We start from the raw sequence: 21,249 nt of genomic DNA, 5'->3' as shown, positions 1-21,249 counted from the left end.
AGCTACGGCGAGGCACGTTAGTACACATCTTGAGTTTCCATGAGATTTAACCGAATATCAACACACTTTATAAAATGCAGCTATGATCTAAAAAAAAAAAAAAAAAAAGGTCAAAAAAAGAACGGTGGACATTTACATTTTCAGTTTCTATACCTGATTTAAACCGTTTCATTCTTTATTTGTTGCGTTTCTCTGTTCAAAGCGCCTCTGGCTGTGTTGTATCTGGTGCGATATGAATAAAGTTGAATTGAAGTGAATTGGGCAGCAGTTTGAGAATAGAGTATAAATACTTTATTAATCCCAGAGTGAAATTAGTTCAAGCTGGGCTCCACCATTCAATATCAAATAAGAAAGAAAAACAACATACATCCAATCGGTAATATTGAATATTAATACAGTTTAACTAAAATATAGTAAACACTATTTACAGGGAAGACTTTTGGTCTCATGGCCACATGCTTTTGCTTTTTTCGTCAATTTTAAGTTGTTTTTTTTCCCTTTTTTGAAAATCTAATCATTTTTGAATTTTTTTTCTTCCCTATTTTAGTTTTGCTCCTTTTTCTAAATAATAATAAAATACTAGTCTAAACCCTTTTTTTTTTTAATCCAAGAGATGAAAGTACATTTGACCTGCAATAAAAAGATGAAAGGAAGATCGTCTCCTGCGGTTCCTGATTGGAATAAAGTGGAAACACAAACAAACACAAAGTCAAAACTTTTATTACTGAAACACAGAAAATCTGTTGCAAAAAAAAAAAATCCCCCGCACCAATTAGCCGACGTCCGTCCGTCACTACGATTCTGACGCAGAAGTGAAAAGTTGAAATTGTGAATTATTGAAATGTGTTTTTCTTCTGTTCGTCTCAGTGCCGCCGACCGAACACGGCTGCTTTCCTCCTCTTCTTCCTGGCGAACTGTTCCTTCGCTCTCTCCATCGTCCGGTGGGCGGGGCTGAAGGTGGGCCCTGCTGAGGTCACGTGGCGCTCTGCAGACATGGCGGCGGCGGCTAGCGGCGCGGTTGTAAACGTCACTGTCCGGCTCTGTGTGGTGTCTGGCGTCACGCCGGCCTTCTCTCGCCGTCTCGTTTGCTTCCCGGCGGCCTGCCGGTGGCGTTTCGTAGCGGCGGCGGTAAAGAGCCGCGTTTGTCGTGGCGGTGCGGCGGCGGGGGCGCGGTCAGGAGGCGCCAACGCGGCGATTTGGAGGTTTTCAGAGGAAGGAAGAGGCGGGGTCTCAGTGGGGGGCGGGGTCAGCGTTTCCATCAGCCCTGCAGGATGGTAGTGGTGGTGGCCCCGCAGGATGGTAGTGGTGGGGGCCCTGCAGGATGGTAGTGGTGGCGGCCCTGCAGGATGGTAGTGGTGGCGGCCCCGCAGGATGGTAGTGGTGGCGGCCCTGCAGGGCTGCTGTCTTACATGAGCCTGCGGTTCCTGCGCGGCGCCGGATTAGAACCCGTGAGCTCCCCCGGGACTTAGTGGTATAGCTAGCCGGACGGCGCCAGAAACAAACGCAGCGTCTAACGACGCGGGGAGGAATGATCCTCGCTGAGCCCATGATTGAATCATGCTTCACCCTCGGCGGCTGATCGCCGGTCGTCACGGCGACGGCAGGTTCTCACGGCGGCAAAACAAACTGTTGCTACGAGAGAGGCTCCAGGCCACCAGGGGGCAGAGCTGAGCTTCACCACCAGAGACAACAAGGAGTGACTGAATGACAAAGTTGGCGTAGATATATAACACTAGAAGCCTCACGGCCTGTCGGCGCCCATTGACGCGTTGATTAATGAATTTATTTAGGTTTTTTACTATTTTTGCTGATTTTGGAGAAAACAAAAATAGTCTTTGTTTATAAATATAGACTGTGTGTTTAGTCGACATTAATTCTATGGTTTTCCCCGAATAAATCTCATTACAAGCTTCAGTCTTCAGTAGAAAAACAATGCGATTAATTGAGATTAATTTCAGAAAAGTGTGCGATTAATTACTTAATTTTTTAAAATCTTTTTAAATTTTGGTTTGAACACAAAATCACCTTGTTTAGCTTAAAAAAAAAAAAAAAATAGCCAGTAAAATGAGACCTCAAGAATTTCCTGTTGGGATCATGAACATTTTATAGATCGTCTGATTGTATTTATCATATATTTGAAAGAAAACTTTCAAAACTTTGAAAGAAGACGCTCCGACCCTCTATTGGCTGGAAACTGCTTTTATCTGCGGAACAATTTAGCTGGAATCAAGAGAACAAAAAGGAGATGTTTAATCTATTTTTAAGTGCATTGGTTAAAAGTCCTGGTCTTTACGGCTCTGCTGAGTGACGAGGTGTAAAACCAGCGACCTGCAGAGTGAAACCCTGAACCCTACCGATGGTTTGCACCGTTCACTTCCTGTCAGAGGAGCCGGGCTGGCGGAAAGTCGAGATCTGAGTCAGCCAGGAAACGACAATGAGCAGGTTAAAAACGTTCCCTTGCTTGAAAACCAAAGAGCAGCGGCAACACAAACACGCGCTTCTCTTCTTCCTTGTTTACCTGAAAGCTTCTCTAATCTAGTGTTTATGTCAACAATGGATTACCAGACCAGGGCAGGTATTTTAAACCTGCTGGGTTAACGTGAGCTTGAAACTGAACAAGGTGACATTTAAAACACTTTTCATATTAAGGTTCATTCATTCAGATTCTCCTTTTGCTAAAGTGTGATTTGAGCTATTTATGTTCATATTTAGGCCACTGAGTGAAGTTATTGTGGGAAAAAAAATCAATATTCAATAATATCACAGCATCTGTGGATCAGAAGAGGTTAATTTAGTGGAGCAGTAGAATTTACAGTTCTTAAAAAAAAATTAAAAAGCGTCTCACGAGAGGAGCTGATGATCCTGCAGCGCCCACTGTTGGACTGTTGATAAACTGCACGCCTCATCGACATGAAATCAAATTACATTTCAAAACGAATAAATAAAATGTGTAATTAAATTAAATTAAATTAAATTAAATTGAATTGAATTGAATTGAATTGAATTGAATCAAATCAAATTAAATTAGATTAAATTAAAATACATTAATTTAAATTAAATTCAAATAGAATAAAATAAAATAAACAAACAAACACACAAACACAAACAAATAAATAATTCAATTCAATTCAATTCAATTCAATTTAATTTAATTTAATTTAATTTAAAACACAATAACAGTGAATAAAGTGTTCCTCCTAATTCTAGTTGATGAATTCATCTTGGATGACGTCAAATCTTAAATGGAGTCTCTGAAACACAACTTCTATGTGTCGCCGTTTTCCAGTGTGAGCTACATTATTTTCATTTATCCATCTAGACTTTCTAGTCTTTACCAACTCGTCTGTTTTTTCATTTTTCCGACTCTTCATGCTTTACTCCTTCCTGCCACTAGAGGTCTCTGGTGTCCACTTCATCCTGTGACATCAGCCTTACCTGTTCCCACCTTCCTGATAAACAGCTGGACTCAAACTTTTCACTTTTTACATCTGGTTAACAACTACAGACCCATGTTCATTAATCTCAAACGAATCAGGGATTAATTCACATTTAGCCTGATTTATTGATCTTAACATTTACACAGCTATGAAATACAGCAAATGCCGACTTGAAATAATTGCTGTACTGTTGATTTGCCCCCTGTAGCAAGGCGCCGCTATGCAGTACATATAATAGTACATAACTCCTTTTTTTTTGCTCCACCAGACGAGGTCGGGTTCTTTGAGACTTTCTGCTCTTGTGACCGTCAATCATTCTGATGTACAGTTTCACTCCCACTGCAATTTAATTTGAAAAGTTGTTCTTTTCACTAAAAACAACTACTTCCAGATTCATATCCAGTTTTAATTTGAGGGATTTATTCTCCCGCTGTCAAATTGTAAGAAAGCAACTTTTACTCCGAGTACATTTTTGCGTCAGCAGATCTGAACCACGGTAAGACTGCGGCCTGGCGGCAGGTTCTCGGTTCTCCAGCCTCATGGAGGCAAAGTGCCAATAAACCCAGAAGAAGAAGAAGGTTTCTCCCCTCATACATCCTGAAATCTATATTTTCTTAACCAGAGACCATCGTTAGTGAAAATAATGTCATTTTTTATTGGTTTTTTTATGTTGTGAATTACTGAATCAGTTCAATTTTAGTTCTGTAGATCTAAATACAACCCCCCCCCCCCCCCCCCCCCCCCCCCCCCAAAAAAAAAAAAAAAAAAAAAAAAAAAAAACCAGCAGTTTTACAGAGAAAAACCAAGGAGGGAACGAAGAAAAGGAAAAACTAACTTTTAACAGGAAGAACCTGCAGAACCAGAACAAACGCAGACCTGATGAGGGGGACAAACAAACAAACAAACAAACAAAAACTTTACCATTGACATTATGTCCGTAGAAGAACCGGTCAAAAAATGTGTATTAATTGCGCTTTTACTTGAGCAGAATATTTGAGCAGTGGCCAGGAGTAGATCCTCTCGTTAGAAACAAAACTCTCCCAGTGTCCATGACGCAGCGCAGTGACGTCACTGGTAGTGTTGCATTCAGGACCCCTCCTCCCGCAGGCTTGCTTGCTCTCTCCACTCCCGCTGCCGCCTCTCCGCTCGCTTTGCTCGGCGCTGGACTGTCCGGTGTGATGGAGCGCTGGCGGGGCAGAGTGGCTCTGGTGACCGGAGCCTCGGTCGGGATCGGGGCGGCGATCGCCAAGGAGCTGGTCCGCTGCGGGATGAAGGTGATTGGCTGCGCCCGGGACGTGGACAAGATCCAGGTGTGGTCACGCGCTCAACTTTATTCTGCACTTTTCCTTCGCTCACCGGGAAGAAACAGTCCACAACTGTTGGTTCCGTGCAAAAACACAAGTGTGCGTACGAGCTCACACGATTACTTTTCGTGACCGAAAATTTAAAAAAAATACGCACCAGGAAACAGAATTCGGGTGTAAATATTTAGACAGTCGCCATGACTAAAAGACAAACCGGTTAATATTTAACTTGAAGTGACGTGAGTTGTGCGGCTCCCTCTGATTCTTTAATACAGATAAAATCCCAATCACAGAACATATATAAAGATTGTTTCACGTATCTCGTATATAAGATCATATCTTTCAACACGGCTGCCCTTTGACTCACAATGATGCAACGATGTAAACATTAACTATTTATCGGATATCGGCTCGATATCAGCCCGAAATCGAGTATCGGATTTTATTGGTCTGCATCTGATAATAATAATAATAATAATAATAATAATAATGTTCATAGGTGACTCGCGTGTGGTTCACACACCAACTCAGTAGGGGGCGCTCGTGCACCGTAGCGTCAGTGCCGCCCCCACAAATGCCGAAGAAGTAGAAGAGCAGCCGCTCCAGCCAATAGAACGTGCCTGATCATGCACGCGGAGCCCACGTGATCACAACAACAACAACGACGACGACGACGACGTGTGCGCGCTCATGTCGGGTTTAAATGAATTGAGCACCTCCAGCCTCGTTACATTTCTCCAGTACTTTGTAACGAAAGTACTCCCCGGATGTATAAAGAAGTTTAAAAGTGTATTTCCGCACAACAATGTGTTGTTTTTGTCCACAGCACGTACTGACAGGAACAAATACCTGAAGTAAACTTGTTCTTTTGTTTGCACTTTAAAAGTATAATTTGTTCTTATTGGATTTAATTAAGTTGTTTTTCAGGGTCTTCTAATTATTTTTTTTATTTAATTCAACTGTAGAATATTGTAGATTTTATGTTGAAGGTTTATAATATAGGGGTCAGTTTTTCCTAACATTCCACCCTACAAGATGCGTAATAAAAGTACGTAGGATTCGTGGTGATATGGGATCAATATCGTATCGTATCCCTCATTCATCTACATAGAAAGAATATTGTCTCACTTTAGACGGCAAATGAAGCTGATGGTCTTGTCTGGTCTGGTTTTATCTGATTTTATCTTGTCTTGTCTGATGTGGTCTTGTCTTGTCTTATCTGATTTTATCTTGTCTTGTCTTGTCTTATCTGGTCTGATGTGGTCTTGTCTTGTCTTATCTGATTTTATCTTGTCTTGTCTTGTCTTATCTGGTCTGATGTGGTCTTGTCTTGTCTTATCTGGTCTGATGTGGTCTTGTCTTATCTGATTTTATCTTGTCTTGTCTTATCTGATTTTGTCTTGTCTTGTCTTATCTGATTTTGACTTGTCTTGTCTTATCTGATTTTGTCTTGTCTTGTCTTATCTGATTTTGACTTGTCTTGTCTGATGTTGTCTTGTCTTGTCTTATCTGATTTTATCTTGTCTTGTCTTATCCGATTTTGTCTTGTCTTGTCTTATCTGATTTTGACTTGTCTTGTCTTATCTGATTTTGACTTGTCTTGTCTGATGTGGTCTTGTCTTGTCTTATCTGATTTTATCTTGTCTTGTCTGGTGTGGTCTTGTCTTATCTGATTTTGTCTTGTCTTGTCTTATCTGATTTTGACTTGTCTTGTCTTATCTGGTTTTGTCTTGTCTTGTCTTATCTGGTGTGGTCTTGTCTTGTCTTATCTGATTTTATCTTGTCTGGTATGGTATGGTCTTGTCTTCTCTGATTTCGTCTTGTCTTGTCTTATCTGATTTTGACTTGTCTTGTCTGGTGTGGTCTTGTCTTGTCTTGTCTTATCTTATTTTATCTTGTCTTGTCTTGTCTTGTCTTGTCTTGTCTTGTCTGATCTGATCTGATCTGATCTGATCTGATCTGATCTGATCTGATCTTGTCTTGTCTTGTCTTGTCTTATCTGATTTTATCTTATCTCGTCTCGTCTCGTCTTGTCTGGCCCCAGAAACTGTCCTCAGAGTGCCAGAGCTCCGGCCTCGACGGCGTCTTGGTGCCGTTCCAGTGCGACCTGACCAAGGAGGAGGAGATCCTGTCCTTGTTCGCCGCCATCAAGACGCAGCACGGCGGCGTGGACGTGTGCGTCAACAACGCGGGCCTGGGCCACCCGGAGCCGCTGCTGAGCGGAGCGACCGGCGGCTGGAGGAACATGCTGGAGGTGAGCTCGGCTCCACTTTAGCTCCGGGTGACGGAGGAGGCGGAGTTCATGACCTTTACTGACGTGGACTCAGGTTGGAGGTTCCGCCTGCAGCCGGTTGTTGTTCCATCACAGCCACAGCCTCATTTATTTATCTGTTCATATAAACCAGGATTCTGCAAAGTTTATGACCAGAAGAGATATATATTACCGTATTTTCCGTACTATAAGGCACCTAAATACCTGAAATTTTCTCAAACGCTGCCAGTGCGCCTTATAGCCCGGTGCGCCTTATATATGGAAGAATTGCTCCACTCCAGACTGCTATTTGACAGCTGAACAACCAGAAGCTTTTATTTTGACAACTCTAACTTTGCAACCGGATCCTCAGAGCGGACGACACTCCACACAACACATTCATCACTCATGGTTGCACACCAACATTCTAACAAACCAAAATAAACTAGATGAAATAATTACTCCCTAAACTGGGGAACAAAAACACATAAACACAATCAACACAACACCAAGCCCAACAACAACCCACAATAACCTCCAACAACACAAAACATGAATTCCCATCATGCCTTGCATCCTGAGCTCCTCAGTGCAGCCGATAGCTGCAATGAATTATGGGAGTTTCTGTTTGTGGTGTTTTAAATGCAATTATTGGGGGTTCTATTTGGTTTGTGGTGTCGGTAATAATTGTGTTGTGTTGTGTTTTTGTTGCTTAGTTCATGTAGTTTAGTTTATTACCGGTAGTTGTAAGTTGTCAACCAGCAGTGAAGAAGGTTTTGTGTGTAGTCTCCTCCTGGCATAGGCTGCAGGTAGGACTATCAAAATAAAGTGTGTGCACCTCTCTGGGTGTTAGAATCAGTGGAAAATGTAACCTAATGGCTTTGAGCTATAAAGGTTGCTGACCACTGGTCTAATGCATGCGCCTTATATATGAACAAAGTTGTAAATTATGTCAGTCAATGTAGGTGTGTCTTATAGTGCGGAAAATATGGTAGTAGTTTTTTGGGGGGGAAAGTACAAACTCTCTCATTTCTGAAGTTTCATTTACAATTTAGGATGTATTTTCATCATATTTTCAGATTCACACTTTCTTTTCAACTTTTTTAAAATCTTTTCAATGGTATTTTTTTTTTACTTTTAAGCGGTTTTATGTTTTTTCCCTCCATTTTAAAGCCTTTTTAAAAAAATACATTTAGAAATTGTAGTCATTTAAAAAAAAAATGTAATGCTGTTTTGGCATTTTTTTTCCCCATTTCATGTAGTTTTAACAATTTTTTTTCCATTATATTTTTGCCTTTTGCAGCCAAAAGATAAAAGTCCTTTTGAAGATGCCACTTGTGTGCACATAGAATAAAAAGCAGATCTTTACACATAAAGTGACTGACAGAGGAGCTGCAGCCTCCCTGCCGTGATGTGAGGCCCGGTCTGCACGTGAACGGCCGGTCTGCAGGTGAACCGCCGGTCTGCACGTGACCCGCCAGTCTACACGTGAACGGCCGGTCTGCAGGTGAACCGCCGGTCTGCACGTGACCCGCCAGTCTACACGTGAACGGCCGGTCTGCAGGTGAACCGCCGGTCTGCACGTGACCCGCCAGTCTACACGTGAACCGCCGGTCTGCACGTGACCCGCCGGTCTGCACGTGAACCGCCGGTCTGCACGTGACCCGCCAGTCTACACGTGAACCGCCGGTCTGCACGTGAACCGCCGGTCTGCACGTGACCCGCCAGTCTGCACGTGAACCGCCGGTCTGCACGTGAACCGCCGGTCTGCACGTGAACCGCTGGTCTGCAGGTGAACCGCCGGTCTGCACGTGAACCGCTGGTCTGCAGGTGAACCGCCGGTCTGCAGGTGAACCGCCGGTCTGCACGTGACCCGCCGGTCTGCACGTGAACCGCCGGTCTGCACGTGAACCGCCGGTCTGCACGTGAACCGCCGGTCTGCAGGTGAACCGCCGGTCTGCACGTGACCCGCCGGTCTGCACGTGACCCGCCGGTCTACAAGTGAACCGCCGGTCTGCAGGTGACCCGCCGGTCTACAAGTGAACCGCCGGTCTGCGCGTGAACCGCCGGTCTGCGCGTGAACCGCCGGTCTGCGCGTGAACCGCCGGTCTGCGTGTGAACCGCCGCTCTGTGCTGCAGGTGAACGTCCTGGCGTTGAGCATCTGCACACGTGAGGCGTATCGGTCCATGAAGGAGACGAACGTGGAAGACGGACACATCATCCATATCAACAGGTGTGGATAAAAAAAAAAAAAACACTTGCTGCGTTTAATCTCAACATACTTAAAGTCCCAGTGAAATGTAAAACACTACTTTGCAAAAAACGATAGTTGTGGTTCTACTTGTAAGGTTCCTCCGACTCTGCCCCCACCACTGTTGTCGCATAACAAAGTTATTTGAATTTTGAATCTCCAGCCGACAAAATCGGGGAATCCTTCGTTGTGGGCGGAGCCTATGTGTGACATCACGAGTTGTGCACATCTCGATCTGTTGTGTTTATATCGGCTTGTTTCCTCTTAAATATCCAAGTTTTTACAGTGTTTTGAAGTTCTAGTCGCCGTTTTATGAGCCTTGATGAAAGATTGAGCCTGGAAGAGACCAGAGAGGAGGAAAGGAGCACGGGCGGTGGGAGCCACTAGCTCGCGTGGCTAGCGGGAGGCGCTAGCTCGAGCGGCTAGCGGGAACCACTAGCTCGAGCGGCTAGCGGGAGTCGCTAGCTCGGGCGGCTAGCAGACGATCCAGTAACACCTGGACTCTCCGGTGATTCCTCAGTCTTCTAGCTCTTGGACGTGTTGGATCCAGGAAGACGGTCGTTCTGCCAAAAGTCAAGAGCCTCAAAGCCTCAAAGGTGAAAAGTGGCGGCTGCTGAGGCGAGGAGACGAGGACGAATGGAGGACGAAGCGTCTTCTGCTTCCTCAAACATGTTCCAGACGGGGTCACCGATGGCAGAACCACCTTCTGTGTCTTCTTCATCAATCACTGGGTTTGAAATGACCATGATGATGAAATCTGGTTCAATTCAGCCTCTTCGTGGTCAAAACTCTGATCCTCCATAATGTAAACACAACTTGGGCGTGTGCACAACTCGTGATGTCACTCTGTTATTGTCAGAAGCTCCGCCCAGCAGAGGAAATAGCGCCGTTTATCGGCTGTTTTCTCTCATATTGTCGTGTTTTAACATTTGACCTTCAGCCAGTTAGCAGGAAAATGTCCCTAGAAGCGACAGCCAGGGTGTTTTGGAGGTGGAACCTTCATTTCACTAGGACTTAAGGCTTAATTAAACTTATTTTTTTAACTGAAATCCCCGGTCATGAGGCGCCAGACGTCACAGTTAGCTTCATTAAGTGAACTCGTGTTGGTGGACATTAACCAGCCGACCGCCGGGACGTCTTGTGTTGCAGCGTCTGCGGCCACGTCGTGATCCCCGCCCCCGATCTCCATTTCTACACCGCCACCAAGTACGCAGTGACGGCGCTGACGGAGGGCCTGCGGCAGGAACTGCGTCAGGCCGACTCCCAGATCCGAACCACGGTAAGACTGCAGCCTGGCCCGACGGCACGGCGGCAGGTTCTCCAGCCTCATGGAGCCTAAGTGGTGATAGAAGAAAAGGAAGAGGAAGCAAAGAAGAAGAGAAAGAGGAAGAAGAAGTAGAGGAAGAAGAAGAAGAGGAAGCGAAGAAGAAGAGGAAGAAGAAGAAGAGGAAGAAGAAGTAGAGGAAGAAGAGGAAGAGGAAGCAAAGAAGAAGAAGAGGAAGAAGAAGTAGAGGAAGAAGAGGAAGAGGAAGCAAAGAAGAAGAAGAAGAAGAGGAAGCAAAGAAGAAGAGGAAGAAGAAGTAGAGGAAGCAAAGAAGAAGAGGAAGCAAAGAAGAAGAGGAAGAGGAAGAAGAAGAAGAAGGTTTCTCCCCTCATACATCCTGAAATCTATATTTTCTTAACCAGAGACCATCGTTAGTGAAAATAATGTCATTTTTTATTGTTTTTTTATGTTGTGAATCACTGAATCAGTTCAATTTTAGTTCTGTAGATCTAAATACAACACCCCCCCCCCCCCCCCCCCCCACCCCCCAAAAAAAAAAACAGCAGTTTTACAGAGGAAAACCAAGGAGGGACTGAAGAAAAGGAAAAACTAACTTTTAACAGGAAGAACCTGCAGAACCAGAACAAAACGCAGACCTGATGAGGGGGACAAACAAACAAACAAACAAACAAAAACTTTACCATTGACATTATGTCCGTAGAAGAACCGGTCAAACTACAACCTTGAACACTATAACACCTTTTTCTATTTTTTTTTTTATTATAAAACCTTAAAAAAACATGCAAGTGTCAACAACCTGTTTAATTCTACAGAGTCACATTATAGACATACACATGTAGAACAAGCCACAATTCATCCCGACGCCTGTGGGGTAAAAGAAAAAAGGATCCTGATATAAAATTTGTATTGCAGAAGGAGGAAAAGATTCAAAATTGTCCACTCGTAATGAGACTGTGTAAAATAGACCAGAGTTTTTCACCCTCTGCTCCGCGGCTCACTGGTGTTTCCTCCAGATCGTCAGCTGAGCCGTGGGAAATTATCACATTTCACATTATTTTCCAAAAAAACCTTTGCTCTCACAGCGACAGTGTGTTGCAGAGTAATCATGTATAAATACTCTTCACCACTAGAGGGCAGCACAGAACTTTGCCGGTGAAATGTAAAGTGACAGACGTCAGTGTGGTTCATCTCCACCTCCTGCTACCATCTTGTATCAAAGTACTGTGTCAGTGACAGTGATGGAGAAGTTTTTGAAAACCAGGATCTCAGCTCTTCATCCATCAGGTCCAGGTTTCACACTGACGGAGGCACTATTAAAAAAAGTCCTTGTTTCTGGATTTACTGGATTCCTGTTGATCAAACTTTGATGAGAAAGACTTTATATTGTTAATAGAGGCTGCAGAGTTTAACTTTTTAACATTTTTAGGTGATGGTGGTGGAGGTGGTGGTGGAGGTGGAGGTGGAGGTGGAGGTGGAGGAGGTGGTGGTGGTGGAGGTGGTGGTGGTGGAGGTGGTGGTGGTGTGCCTCCAGATGTTTCCAAAGAAAAAAGTGTGTCTTGGCTCAAAAAGGTTGAAAAACACTGAAATGCACAATTCAACACTTTTTAAAACTATCAGTTGGGACTTCAGAGGCTCTTTTATATACTTAATATTTACCATCGTTTCAAAGAGGAATGTTCCAAAACTAAACTATGAGAAATTTAGATGTAAAATCAAAACAATAAATCAACAACTTAAGTTTAGGTAAAAACACACAGGAAGCAGATTTAAAGCTGGATTTAAAAAAAACAAGCTCACGCTTCTTCCTGCCCTCTAATAAAACGAGTGAAGTTTTCCACTCGGCTGATCAAATAACCGAATCACAATCTCGGGACGATCTTGAACAAGAAGCCAGTTATTTGGGTGAATTTGGAGTAAAAGTACGGTAAGCTTTTTTTTTAAAATATATATATTTTAAAACGTTGCTTCAGGATGTGATGCTGGTTTCCAGGGCTAGAATTGAATTGAATTAGTGTTTTCTTCCCCTTGTTTTCGCCGTCACATTTCAGTTTGTTTGTTTGTTTGTTTGGTTCGGACGATGAGAATAATGTGAGCGTCTCTGTCCAGTGCATTTCTCCGGGTCGAGTTGAAACAGAATTTGCTCCCCGGCTCTACAAGGACGACGCCGACAAAGCCGCCGGCGCCTACACCGGCTTCAAGGTGAGTTCTCCGCCGTCACGGCGCCACCTGCTGGGAACCCGCCCGTTTTAACTCCGCCTCTTTCTCGCGGCCAGGCGCTGGAGGCCATGGACGTGGCGAATGCGGTAGTGTACGTCCTCGCCGCTCCGCCGCATGTGCAGGTGGGTCGTTCTTCAGTCGAGTCGCTCACCATGTTTTTGGGGGTTTTGTTTTTTTTAACGGTGGAAATCACGACTGTTTACTTCGGCTCGGTGACGTCGACCTTGTGTTTCAGATCGGAGACGTCCAGATGCGACCGGTGAAGCAGCCGTACTGACGCCTCCGTCGACGCCTGGGAACCGTCGGTCGTCAGCTGATTTTGATCGCAAAGAACAAAACGTTCAAATCGGAACAGGCGAAGCTCTGAAATTCACTTTCTGGCGTCTCTCTGTAAGACCGACATGAAAGCAGTAAACAAACGTCACCCGAGCGGTTATTGACTGGAGAATTTGTTTTATTTTGAAATGATGTCCCTGGTTGCGGGTTATATCGACGCCTCACACCGTGCTGGGCGGGGATCTTTGGGGTATGGGGATATTTGGTTTGTCCCATACTGCTGTGAGCATCAGGAGTCTGCTCAGACTCGAATCGCTCCCTTGTTTCTTCAACTCTTTTTTTTTTATGCATCCTCACATATTACATGTTATAAATAGGTAAATATGTTATCTTCCCTTCCACTGACACACACGTATGCATACACACGCACACACGTGTGGCTGTTAAATTGAATTGAATATACTCACAACACACAAAAACATAAATATGAAGACATGATTGTGTCATTGCTTTTGACATAAGGGCTGTATCTCTCTTTCTCTGTCTGTTTCGTAATATGTCATATCAAATGTCAGTCTTTGTAAAAAAAAAAAAAAAAAAAAAGCATAATACAACGTTTCTCAGCATAAACGATCATATTTGTTTTGTTAAAATCCAGGGAGGAATGAACTGGTGATTATTACAGGCGGAATAAACCTTCCTCTGTCGAAATAAAAGCCCCAGAGGAGCAGGGTGGACCCATCCAAGATGGCGTCGCGCTGCTGTTATGTCTATCGCAGTGGGACCCATCCAAGATGGCGTCAGCAGGCGTCCCCGTCTGTTCGCCCCTCCTCCCGCAGGCTTGCTTGCTCTCTCCACTCCCGCTGCCGCCTCTCCGCTCGCTTTGCTCGGCGCTGGACTGTCCGGTGTGATGGAGCGCTGGCGGGGCAGAGTGGCTCTGGTGACCGGAGCCTCGGTCGGGATCGGGGCGGCGATCGCCAAGGAGCTGGTCCGCTGCGGGATGAAGGTGATTGGCTGCGCCCGGGACGTGGACAAGATCCAGGTGTGGTCACGCGCTCAACTTTATTTATCTTGGCACTTGTTAGGTTAGAAAAAAAGAAACGTTCGCACAAGCTTTAAAACAAGTTTTAAATATATTTATATATGCATGAATGTGACAAAAGTGAAGAAAAAAAAACTCTAACGTCTAATAAAAACAATGTTATGGGGTTTCATTTCCCCTCTTACATAATGCAGGATGGGCGGACACAGGAATTCCTTTATTCACCATGGGAAATGTGTTTCCTCAGCAAACACGATGTGCAAAGTATTTCTGCCCTGCTGAAGTGAAAACAGAATGACATGTGCAGCAGAACATATATTATTTCCTATGCATGGACGTTTTGAGCCCCGCGCAGTGAATTACTACATTTGGCACCAAAACACTCTGCAGCTTTTATAACGACCAGCAGCAGTAAAGTCATCTTCTCTCACCAGTTCCCTGAACAGCTGTTAAAAATTAACTGCTTTATTTGGCTTGTTGGTGATGTTATTTATTTACTTACTTACTTACTTATTGCGCAATAACATCGCCACCTTTGATCGGACCCACACATGTTAAGTTACCGCCTCTTCTCTAACGCTTCTTGGATTCAGGTTTTACCACTTTTATTTTGCACTGTGTGATTTTATTTGATTCTATTTTTATCATGTACAATGTGAGGGTTTTGTTCTCCTGTCCTGCTTTTCTGCTGCTGTGAGACTCTTATCTGATCTGATCTGATCTGGTCTGATCTGGTCTGATCGAATGTTGTCTCATCTTGTCTCGTCTCGTCTCGTCTCGTCTCGTCTCGTCTCGTCTTGTCTGGCCCCAGAAACTGTCCTCAGAGTGCCAGAGCTCCGGCCTCGACGGCGTCTTGGTGCCGTTCCAGTGCGACCTGACCAAGGAGGAGGAGATCCTGTCCTTGTTCGCCGCCATCAAGACGCAGCACGGCGGCGTGGACGTGTGCGTCAACAACGCGGGCCTGGGCCACCCGGAGCCGCTGCTGAGCGGAGCGACCGGCGGCTGGAGGAACATGCTGGAGGTGAGCTCGGCTCCGGCTGGAGTTGTAGTCACGGCGGCCAAATTATCCGCTGCTTTGTTGACTTGAGCAAACGAGGTGAGCGTCAGACTTTGGTCTTCAGGACGACGCTGGTCTGGTTGTTTGTGCAGGTGAACGTCCTGGCGTTGAGCATCTGCACACGAGAGGCGTACCAGTCGATGAAGGAGAGGAACGTGGACGACGGACACATCATCCACCTGAGCAGGTTGACGCCGGGGTTTTCAGATATGACTTCGACTTCGGTGCAGAAAAAAACAAAACAAAACAAACTTGGCAAAGTGCAGTGGAGCCGCATTTCCGATCCGACTCTGAACGTGTTTAATGAAAACCGTGTTCTCCGTGCGTCGTGGTGGTGGACGGGCGTCTCAAAGCCAGAAGACAGATGATTAACCTGAGTGTCAATAGATCAAAGTGGCAGGGGTGCTTTGAGACCCCCTGGGGGCCCGAGGGCAAGAAGGACTGCGGGGCCTCCTTTTATATATATTTGATTAAATTATGAATGCCCGAAAAACAAACATCTGGAAGGCATGATAAAACTACAAACAAGTAAAAAAACAAGGAATTAAAGTGGAAGTAAGTAAGTGTGACACCTTGGTTTTTCATCTTTTTGTGTTTTTATGTTTTCCTTTCTTAAAACTGCTGCTTGTAGGCCTGAGCTTCTGCAAATGCAGCCACAATCTTTTTTCTGTCCATATCTCAGGACCTCTGAACATCTGTCTCCATGGAAACCAGAGCTGGTGTTACTGTGTGAGCAAAGCTGGACTGCTTCTTGTAACAAAGCTGCTGAAATAAGAATAAAGAGGTGCTCTAAGAAGAGTGTCGTTAACCACACTGTCAAATATGAATGATTAATATATATATCGTATTCACTTAAGTTTACTGCACTTAAATGTGCAGTAAACTTTTCTGCTGTTTTTTTTTGTCGATGACTGGGAGTTGGGGATTAACTGGGATTAACTTTTTTTTAATAACATTACACACACACACACACATCTTACACACATTCTCTCACACCAACATCACTTTTTCTTCTTTCCATCCTCCCCTTGTTTTTCTTTTCTCTTGGCTTCATGTTCCCATGAGGGGGTTTGTTTGTTTGTCCGCTTCACTTTTTTTCCGTGCGTTGATGCAGGGTAGTGCAGTGGGGCCCCATCAGGGAGGTTCCTGTCGTGTCATTGACACGTATCCAGGGGTTACAGGTTGTGTTGCTGATATCTGCCATCAGTCAACCCCCCCCCCCCTCCCCCCCTTACTGGAATCTAACCAGTGACTACTCTGAAAGGGGCCCCCTATAGGGGGGGGTTCCAATGGGCTGTCGTTGCAGTGTCTAATGCAGCTCCATAACTTTGTAATTGAAATTGACTGGTGTCTGATGTTTTTTCCACGTGCACCATCTGGTCCCAGCGTGTGTGGACATCGCGTGGTCGACAACTCCGACCTGCATTTCTACACCGCCACCAAGTACGCCGTGGGGGCGCTGACCGAGGGCCTGAGGCAGGAGCTGTGTCGGGCCAAGTCCCACATCCGGGTCACGGTAAGACCTGCGGCGTGAACAGAACAGGTGATTCATGTTTCCTTCATGGGTTATTACATGAGAGCCTGACCGCCCCCCCCCCCCCCCCCCTCGGTTTGCAGTCGGTTTCTCCTGGGCTGGTGGTGTCAGACTTCATTGCCCGGCTCTACAGCAACGACCCGGACAAAGCTGCAGCTTCATACAGTTATTACAAGGTACCGTCACTTCATACAGTTATTACAAGGTACCATCACTTCATACAGTTATTACAAGGTACCATCACTTCATACAGTTATTACAAGGTACCGTCACTTCATACAGTTATTACAAGGTACCGTCACTTCATACAGTTATTACAAGGTACCGTCACTTCATACAGTTATTACAAGGTACCATCACTTCATACAGTTATTACAAGGTACCGTCACTTCATACAGTTATTACAAGGTACTGTAGCGTCACTTCATACAGTTATTACAAGGTACTGTAGCGTCACTTCATACAGTTATTACAAGGTACCGTCACTTCATACAGTTATTGCAAGGTACCGTCACTTCATACAGTAATTACAAGGTACCATCACTTCATACAGTTATTACAAGGTACTGTAGCGTCACTTCATACAGTTATTACAAGGTACTGTAGCGTCACTTCATACAGTTATTACAAGGTACTGTAGCGTCACTTCATACAGTTATTGCAAGGTACTGTAGCGTCACTTCATACAGTTATTACAAGGTACCGTCACTTCATACAGTTATTACAAGGTACCATCACTTCATACAGTTATTACAAGGTACTGTAGCGTCACTTCATACAGTTATTACAAGGTACCGTCACTTCATACAGTTATTACAAGGTACCATCACTTCATACAGTAATTACAAGGTACCGTCACTTCATACAGTTATTGCAAGGTACCGTCACTTCATACAGTAATTACAAGGTACCATCACTTCATACAGTAATTACAAGGTACCATCACTTCATACAGTAATTACAAGGTACCATCACTTCATACAGTAATTACAAGGTACCATCACTTCATACAGTAATTACAAGGTACCATCACTTCATACAGTAATTACAAGGTACCATCACTTCATACAGTAATTACAAGGTACCGTCACTTCATACAGTAATTACAAGGTACCATCACTTCATACAGTTATTACAAGGTACCGTCACTTCATACAGTTATTACGAGGTACCATCACTTCATACAGTTATTACGAGGTACCATCACTTCATACAGTAATTACAAGGTACCATCACTTCATACAGTTATTACAAGGTACCGTCACTTCATACAGTTATTACAAGGTACCGTCACTTCATACAGTAATTACAAGGTACCATCACTTCATACAGTAATTACAAGGTACCATCACTTCATACAGTTATTATAAGGTACCATCACTTCATACAGTAATTACAAGGTACCATCACTTCATACAGTTATTACAAGGTACCATCACTTCATACAGTTATTACAAGGTACCATCACTTCATACAGTAATTACAAGGTACCATCACTTCATACAGTTATTACAAGGTACCATCACTTCATACAGTTATTACAAGGTACCATCACTTCATACAGTTATTACAAGGTACCATCACTTCATACAGTAATTACAAGGTACCATCACTTCATACAGTTATTACAAGGTACCATCACTTCATACAGTAATTACAGGGTACCATCACTTCATACAGTAATTACAAGGTACCATCACTTCATACAGTAATTACAAGGTACCATCACTTCATACAGTAATTACAAGGTACCATCACTTCATACAGTAATTACAAGGTACCATCACTTAATACATTAATTACAAGGTACCATCACTTCATACAGTAATTACGAGGTACCATCACTTCATACAGTAATTACAAGGTACCATCACTTCATACAGTTATTACAAGGTACCGTCACTTCATACAGTTATTACAAGGTACCGTCACTTCATACAGTAATTACAAGGTACCATCACTTCATACAGTAATTACAAGGTACCATCACTTCATACAGTTATTATAAGGTACCATCACTTCATACAGTAATTACAAGGTACCATCACTTCATACAGTTATTACAAGGTACCATCACTTCATACAGTTATTACAAGGTACCATCACTTCATACAGTAATTACAGGGTACCATCACTTCATACAGTAATTACAAGGTACCATCACTTCATACAGTAATTACAAGGTACCATCACTTCATACAGTAATTACAAGGTACCATCACTTCATACAGTTATTACAAGGTACCATCACTTCATACAGTTATTACAAGGTACCATCACTTCATACAGTTATTACAAGGTACCATCACTTCATACAGTTATTACAAGGTACCATCACTTCATACAGTAATTACAGGGTACCATCACTTCATACAGTAATTACAAGGTACCATCACTTCATACAGTAATTACAAGGTACCATCACTTCATACAGTAATTACAAGGTACCATCACTTCATACAGTAATTACAAGGTACCATCACTTAATACATTAATTACAAGGTACCATCACTTCATACAGTAATTACAAGGTACCATCACTTCATACAGTAATTACAAGGTACCATCACTTCATACAGTTATTACAAGGTACCATCACTTCATACAGTAATTACAAGGTACCATCACTTCATACAGTAATTACAAGGTACCATCACTTCATACAGTAATTACAAGGTACCATCACTTCATACAGTTATTACAAGGTACCATCACTTCATACAGTAATTACAAGGTACCATCACTTCATACAGTTATTACAAGGTACCATCACTTCATACAGTTATTACGAGGTACCGTCACTTCATACAGTAATTACAAGGTACCATCACTTCATACAGTTATTATAAGGTACCGTCACTTCATACAGTTATTACAAGGTACCGTCACTTCATACAGTAATTACAAGGTACCATCACTTCATACAGTTATTACAAGGTACCGTCACTTCATACAGTTATTACAAGGTACCATCACTTTATACAGTTATTACGAGGTACCATCACTTCATACAGTAATTACAAGGTACCGTCACTTCATACAGTAATTACAAGGTACCATCACTTCATACAGTTATTACAGGGTACCGTCACTTCATACAGTTATTACAAGGTACCATCACTTCATACAGTAATTACAAGGTACCATCACTTCATACAGTTATTACAGGGTACCGTCACTTCATACAGTTATTACAAGGTACCATCACTTCATACAGTTATTACAGGGTACCGTCACTTCATACAGTTATTACAAGGTACCATCACTTCATACAGTTATTACAAGGTACCATCACTTCATACAGTTATTACGAGGTACCGGCAAAATAGTTAAAAGCCCCTTTTAAAAAGGACCTTGTGTGTAAACGACCATTTTATTTTGGTATAATTTTGTGAGTCGTTCAGGAGCAATTGGGGTCCGAAGGGCCCCGGCTGTATGATTATTTAATACAATTCAGAATATCTCCATTACCGTTTGTCCCCTCGCAGCCTCTGGACGCCCAGGACGTTGCCGACGCCGTCGTCTACATCCTCAGCGCGCCTCCTCACGTGCAGGTTCGTCGCCCTCGCTGGTTTTCTGGAACGTCTAACTCGGACGAGTTACGGCGAGCGGTTTGATGACGATGCTTTTTGTTTCAGATCGGCGACATCCTGATGCAATCTGCCGAGGAGCCGTGCAACTTGTGGAACCAGCAACTTGAGAAAGCAGCAACTTGTGGAACCAGCAACTTGTGAAACCAGCAACTTGTGGAACCAGCAACTTGTGAAAGCAGCAACTTGTGGAACCAGCAATTTATAGAACCAGCAACTTATAGAGCCAGCAACTTGTGAAAGCAGCAACTTGTGGAACCAGCAACTTATAGAACCAGCAACTTGTGGAACTAGCAACTTGAGAAAGCAGCAACTTGTAGAACCAGCAATTTGTGAAACCAGTTACTTGTAGAACCAGCAACTTGAAAAACCAGCAACTTGTAGAGCCAGCAACTTGTGGAACCAGAAACTCGAGAAAGCAGCAACTTGAGAAAGCAGCAACTTATAGAACCAGCAACTTGTGGAACCAGCAACTTATAGAACCAGCAACTTGTGGAACCAGCAACTTGAGAAAGCAGCAACTTATAGAACCAGCAACTTATGGAACCAGCAACTTATAGAACCAGCAACTTGAGAAAGCAGCAACTTATAGAACCAGCAACTTGTGAAAGCAGCAACTTGTGGAACAAGCAACTCCAGTCAAGAACAAGCAGTTAAAGAGGGGAATAAATAAATAAATAAATAAAGACAGTTCCAAACAAGAGCAATCAGAGATTTCTGACTTCCGCCAAAGATCAATAAATTCCAGATCAACTCCCAAAGCAATGAATTAAAAAAAGAATTTAATATACGCTGATGACATTGCAGAATGTACTGAACCAAATTGTGCTTTTAATTTGGTAGCGGACAGGTTTTTTTAAGCATCACTCAAGTCCACTTTCTTTTTGTTATTTTTTTTTTTACAAATGAAAACATTTCAAACGTGTGAAATAACCTGTGGCAGCTGGAAAAGTAATAAAAAAAAGCTTGTTCATGTCCTTAATTTGATGGATTGTTTGATTTTT

General features: G+C 43.4%; 2 protein-coding genes across 4 annotated transcripts; both read left to right on the top strand.

Annotated features, from left to right (window-relative positions):
- The first annotated feature begins 4,530 nt into the window (after window positions 1-4,530).
- Window positions 4,531-13,468, top strand: LOC308148166 (dehydrogenase/reductase SDR family member 11-like). 2 transcript variants are annotated; one of them, XM_080521606.1, is made up of 7 exons: window positions 4,531-4,711; window positions 6,786-6,995; window positions 9,132-9,226; window positions 10,394-10,523; window positions 12,636-12,728; window positions 12,803-12,868; window positions 12,982-13,468. In XM_080521606.1, exons 1-7 carry the CDS (start codon window positions 4,616-4,618, stop codon window positions 13,021-13,023), a joined length of 732 nt encoding a protein of 243 aa, XP_080377732.1. In that variant the 5' UTR covers window positions 4,531-4,615; the 3' UTR covers window positions 13,024-13,468. The 2 variants fall into 2 exon arrangements, with proteins under 2 accessions (XP_080377732.1, XP_080377731.1); XM_080521605.1 differs by having other exon boundaries at window positions 4,531-4,747; window positions 12,982-13,450.
- Window positions 13,469-13,653: 185 nt separating this feature from the next.
- On the top strand, window positions 13,654-21,227 carry LOC308148162 (dehydrogenase/reductase SDR family member 11-like). 2 transcript variants are annotated; one of them, XM_080521600.1, is made up of 7 exons: window positions 13,654-14,028; window positions 14,876-15,085; window positions 15,214-15,308; window positions 16,508-16,637; window positions 16,739-16,831; window positions 20,144-20,209; window positions 20,294-21,227. In XM_080521600.1, the coding sequence occupies exons 1-7, from the start codon at window positions 13,789-13,791 to the stop codon at window positions 20,387-20,389; spliced, it is 930 nt and encodes a 309-aa protein (XP_080377726.1). In that variant the 5' UTR covers window positions 13,654-13,788; the 3' UTR covers window positions 20,390-21,227. The 2 variants fall into 2 exon arrangements, with proteins under 2 accessions (XP_080377726.1, XP_080377725.1); XM_080521599.1 differs by having other exon boundaries at window positions 13,654-14,064.
- Window positions 21,228-21,249: the final 22 nt, after the last annotated feature.

The sequence above is a fragment of the Blennius ocellaris genome (genome assembly GCF_963422515.1).
Source record: "Blennius ocellaris genome assembly, contig: SCAFFOLD_180, whole genome shotgun sequence".
Taxonomy (NCBI): Eukaryota; Metazoa; Chordata; class Actinopteri; order Blenniiformes; family Blenniidae; genus Blennius; species Blennius ocellaris.
The sequence above is the reverse complement of the archived record's forward strand: the minus strand, read 5'-3'. Positions and strand labels throughout refer to the sequence as shown.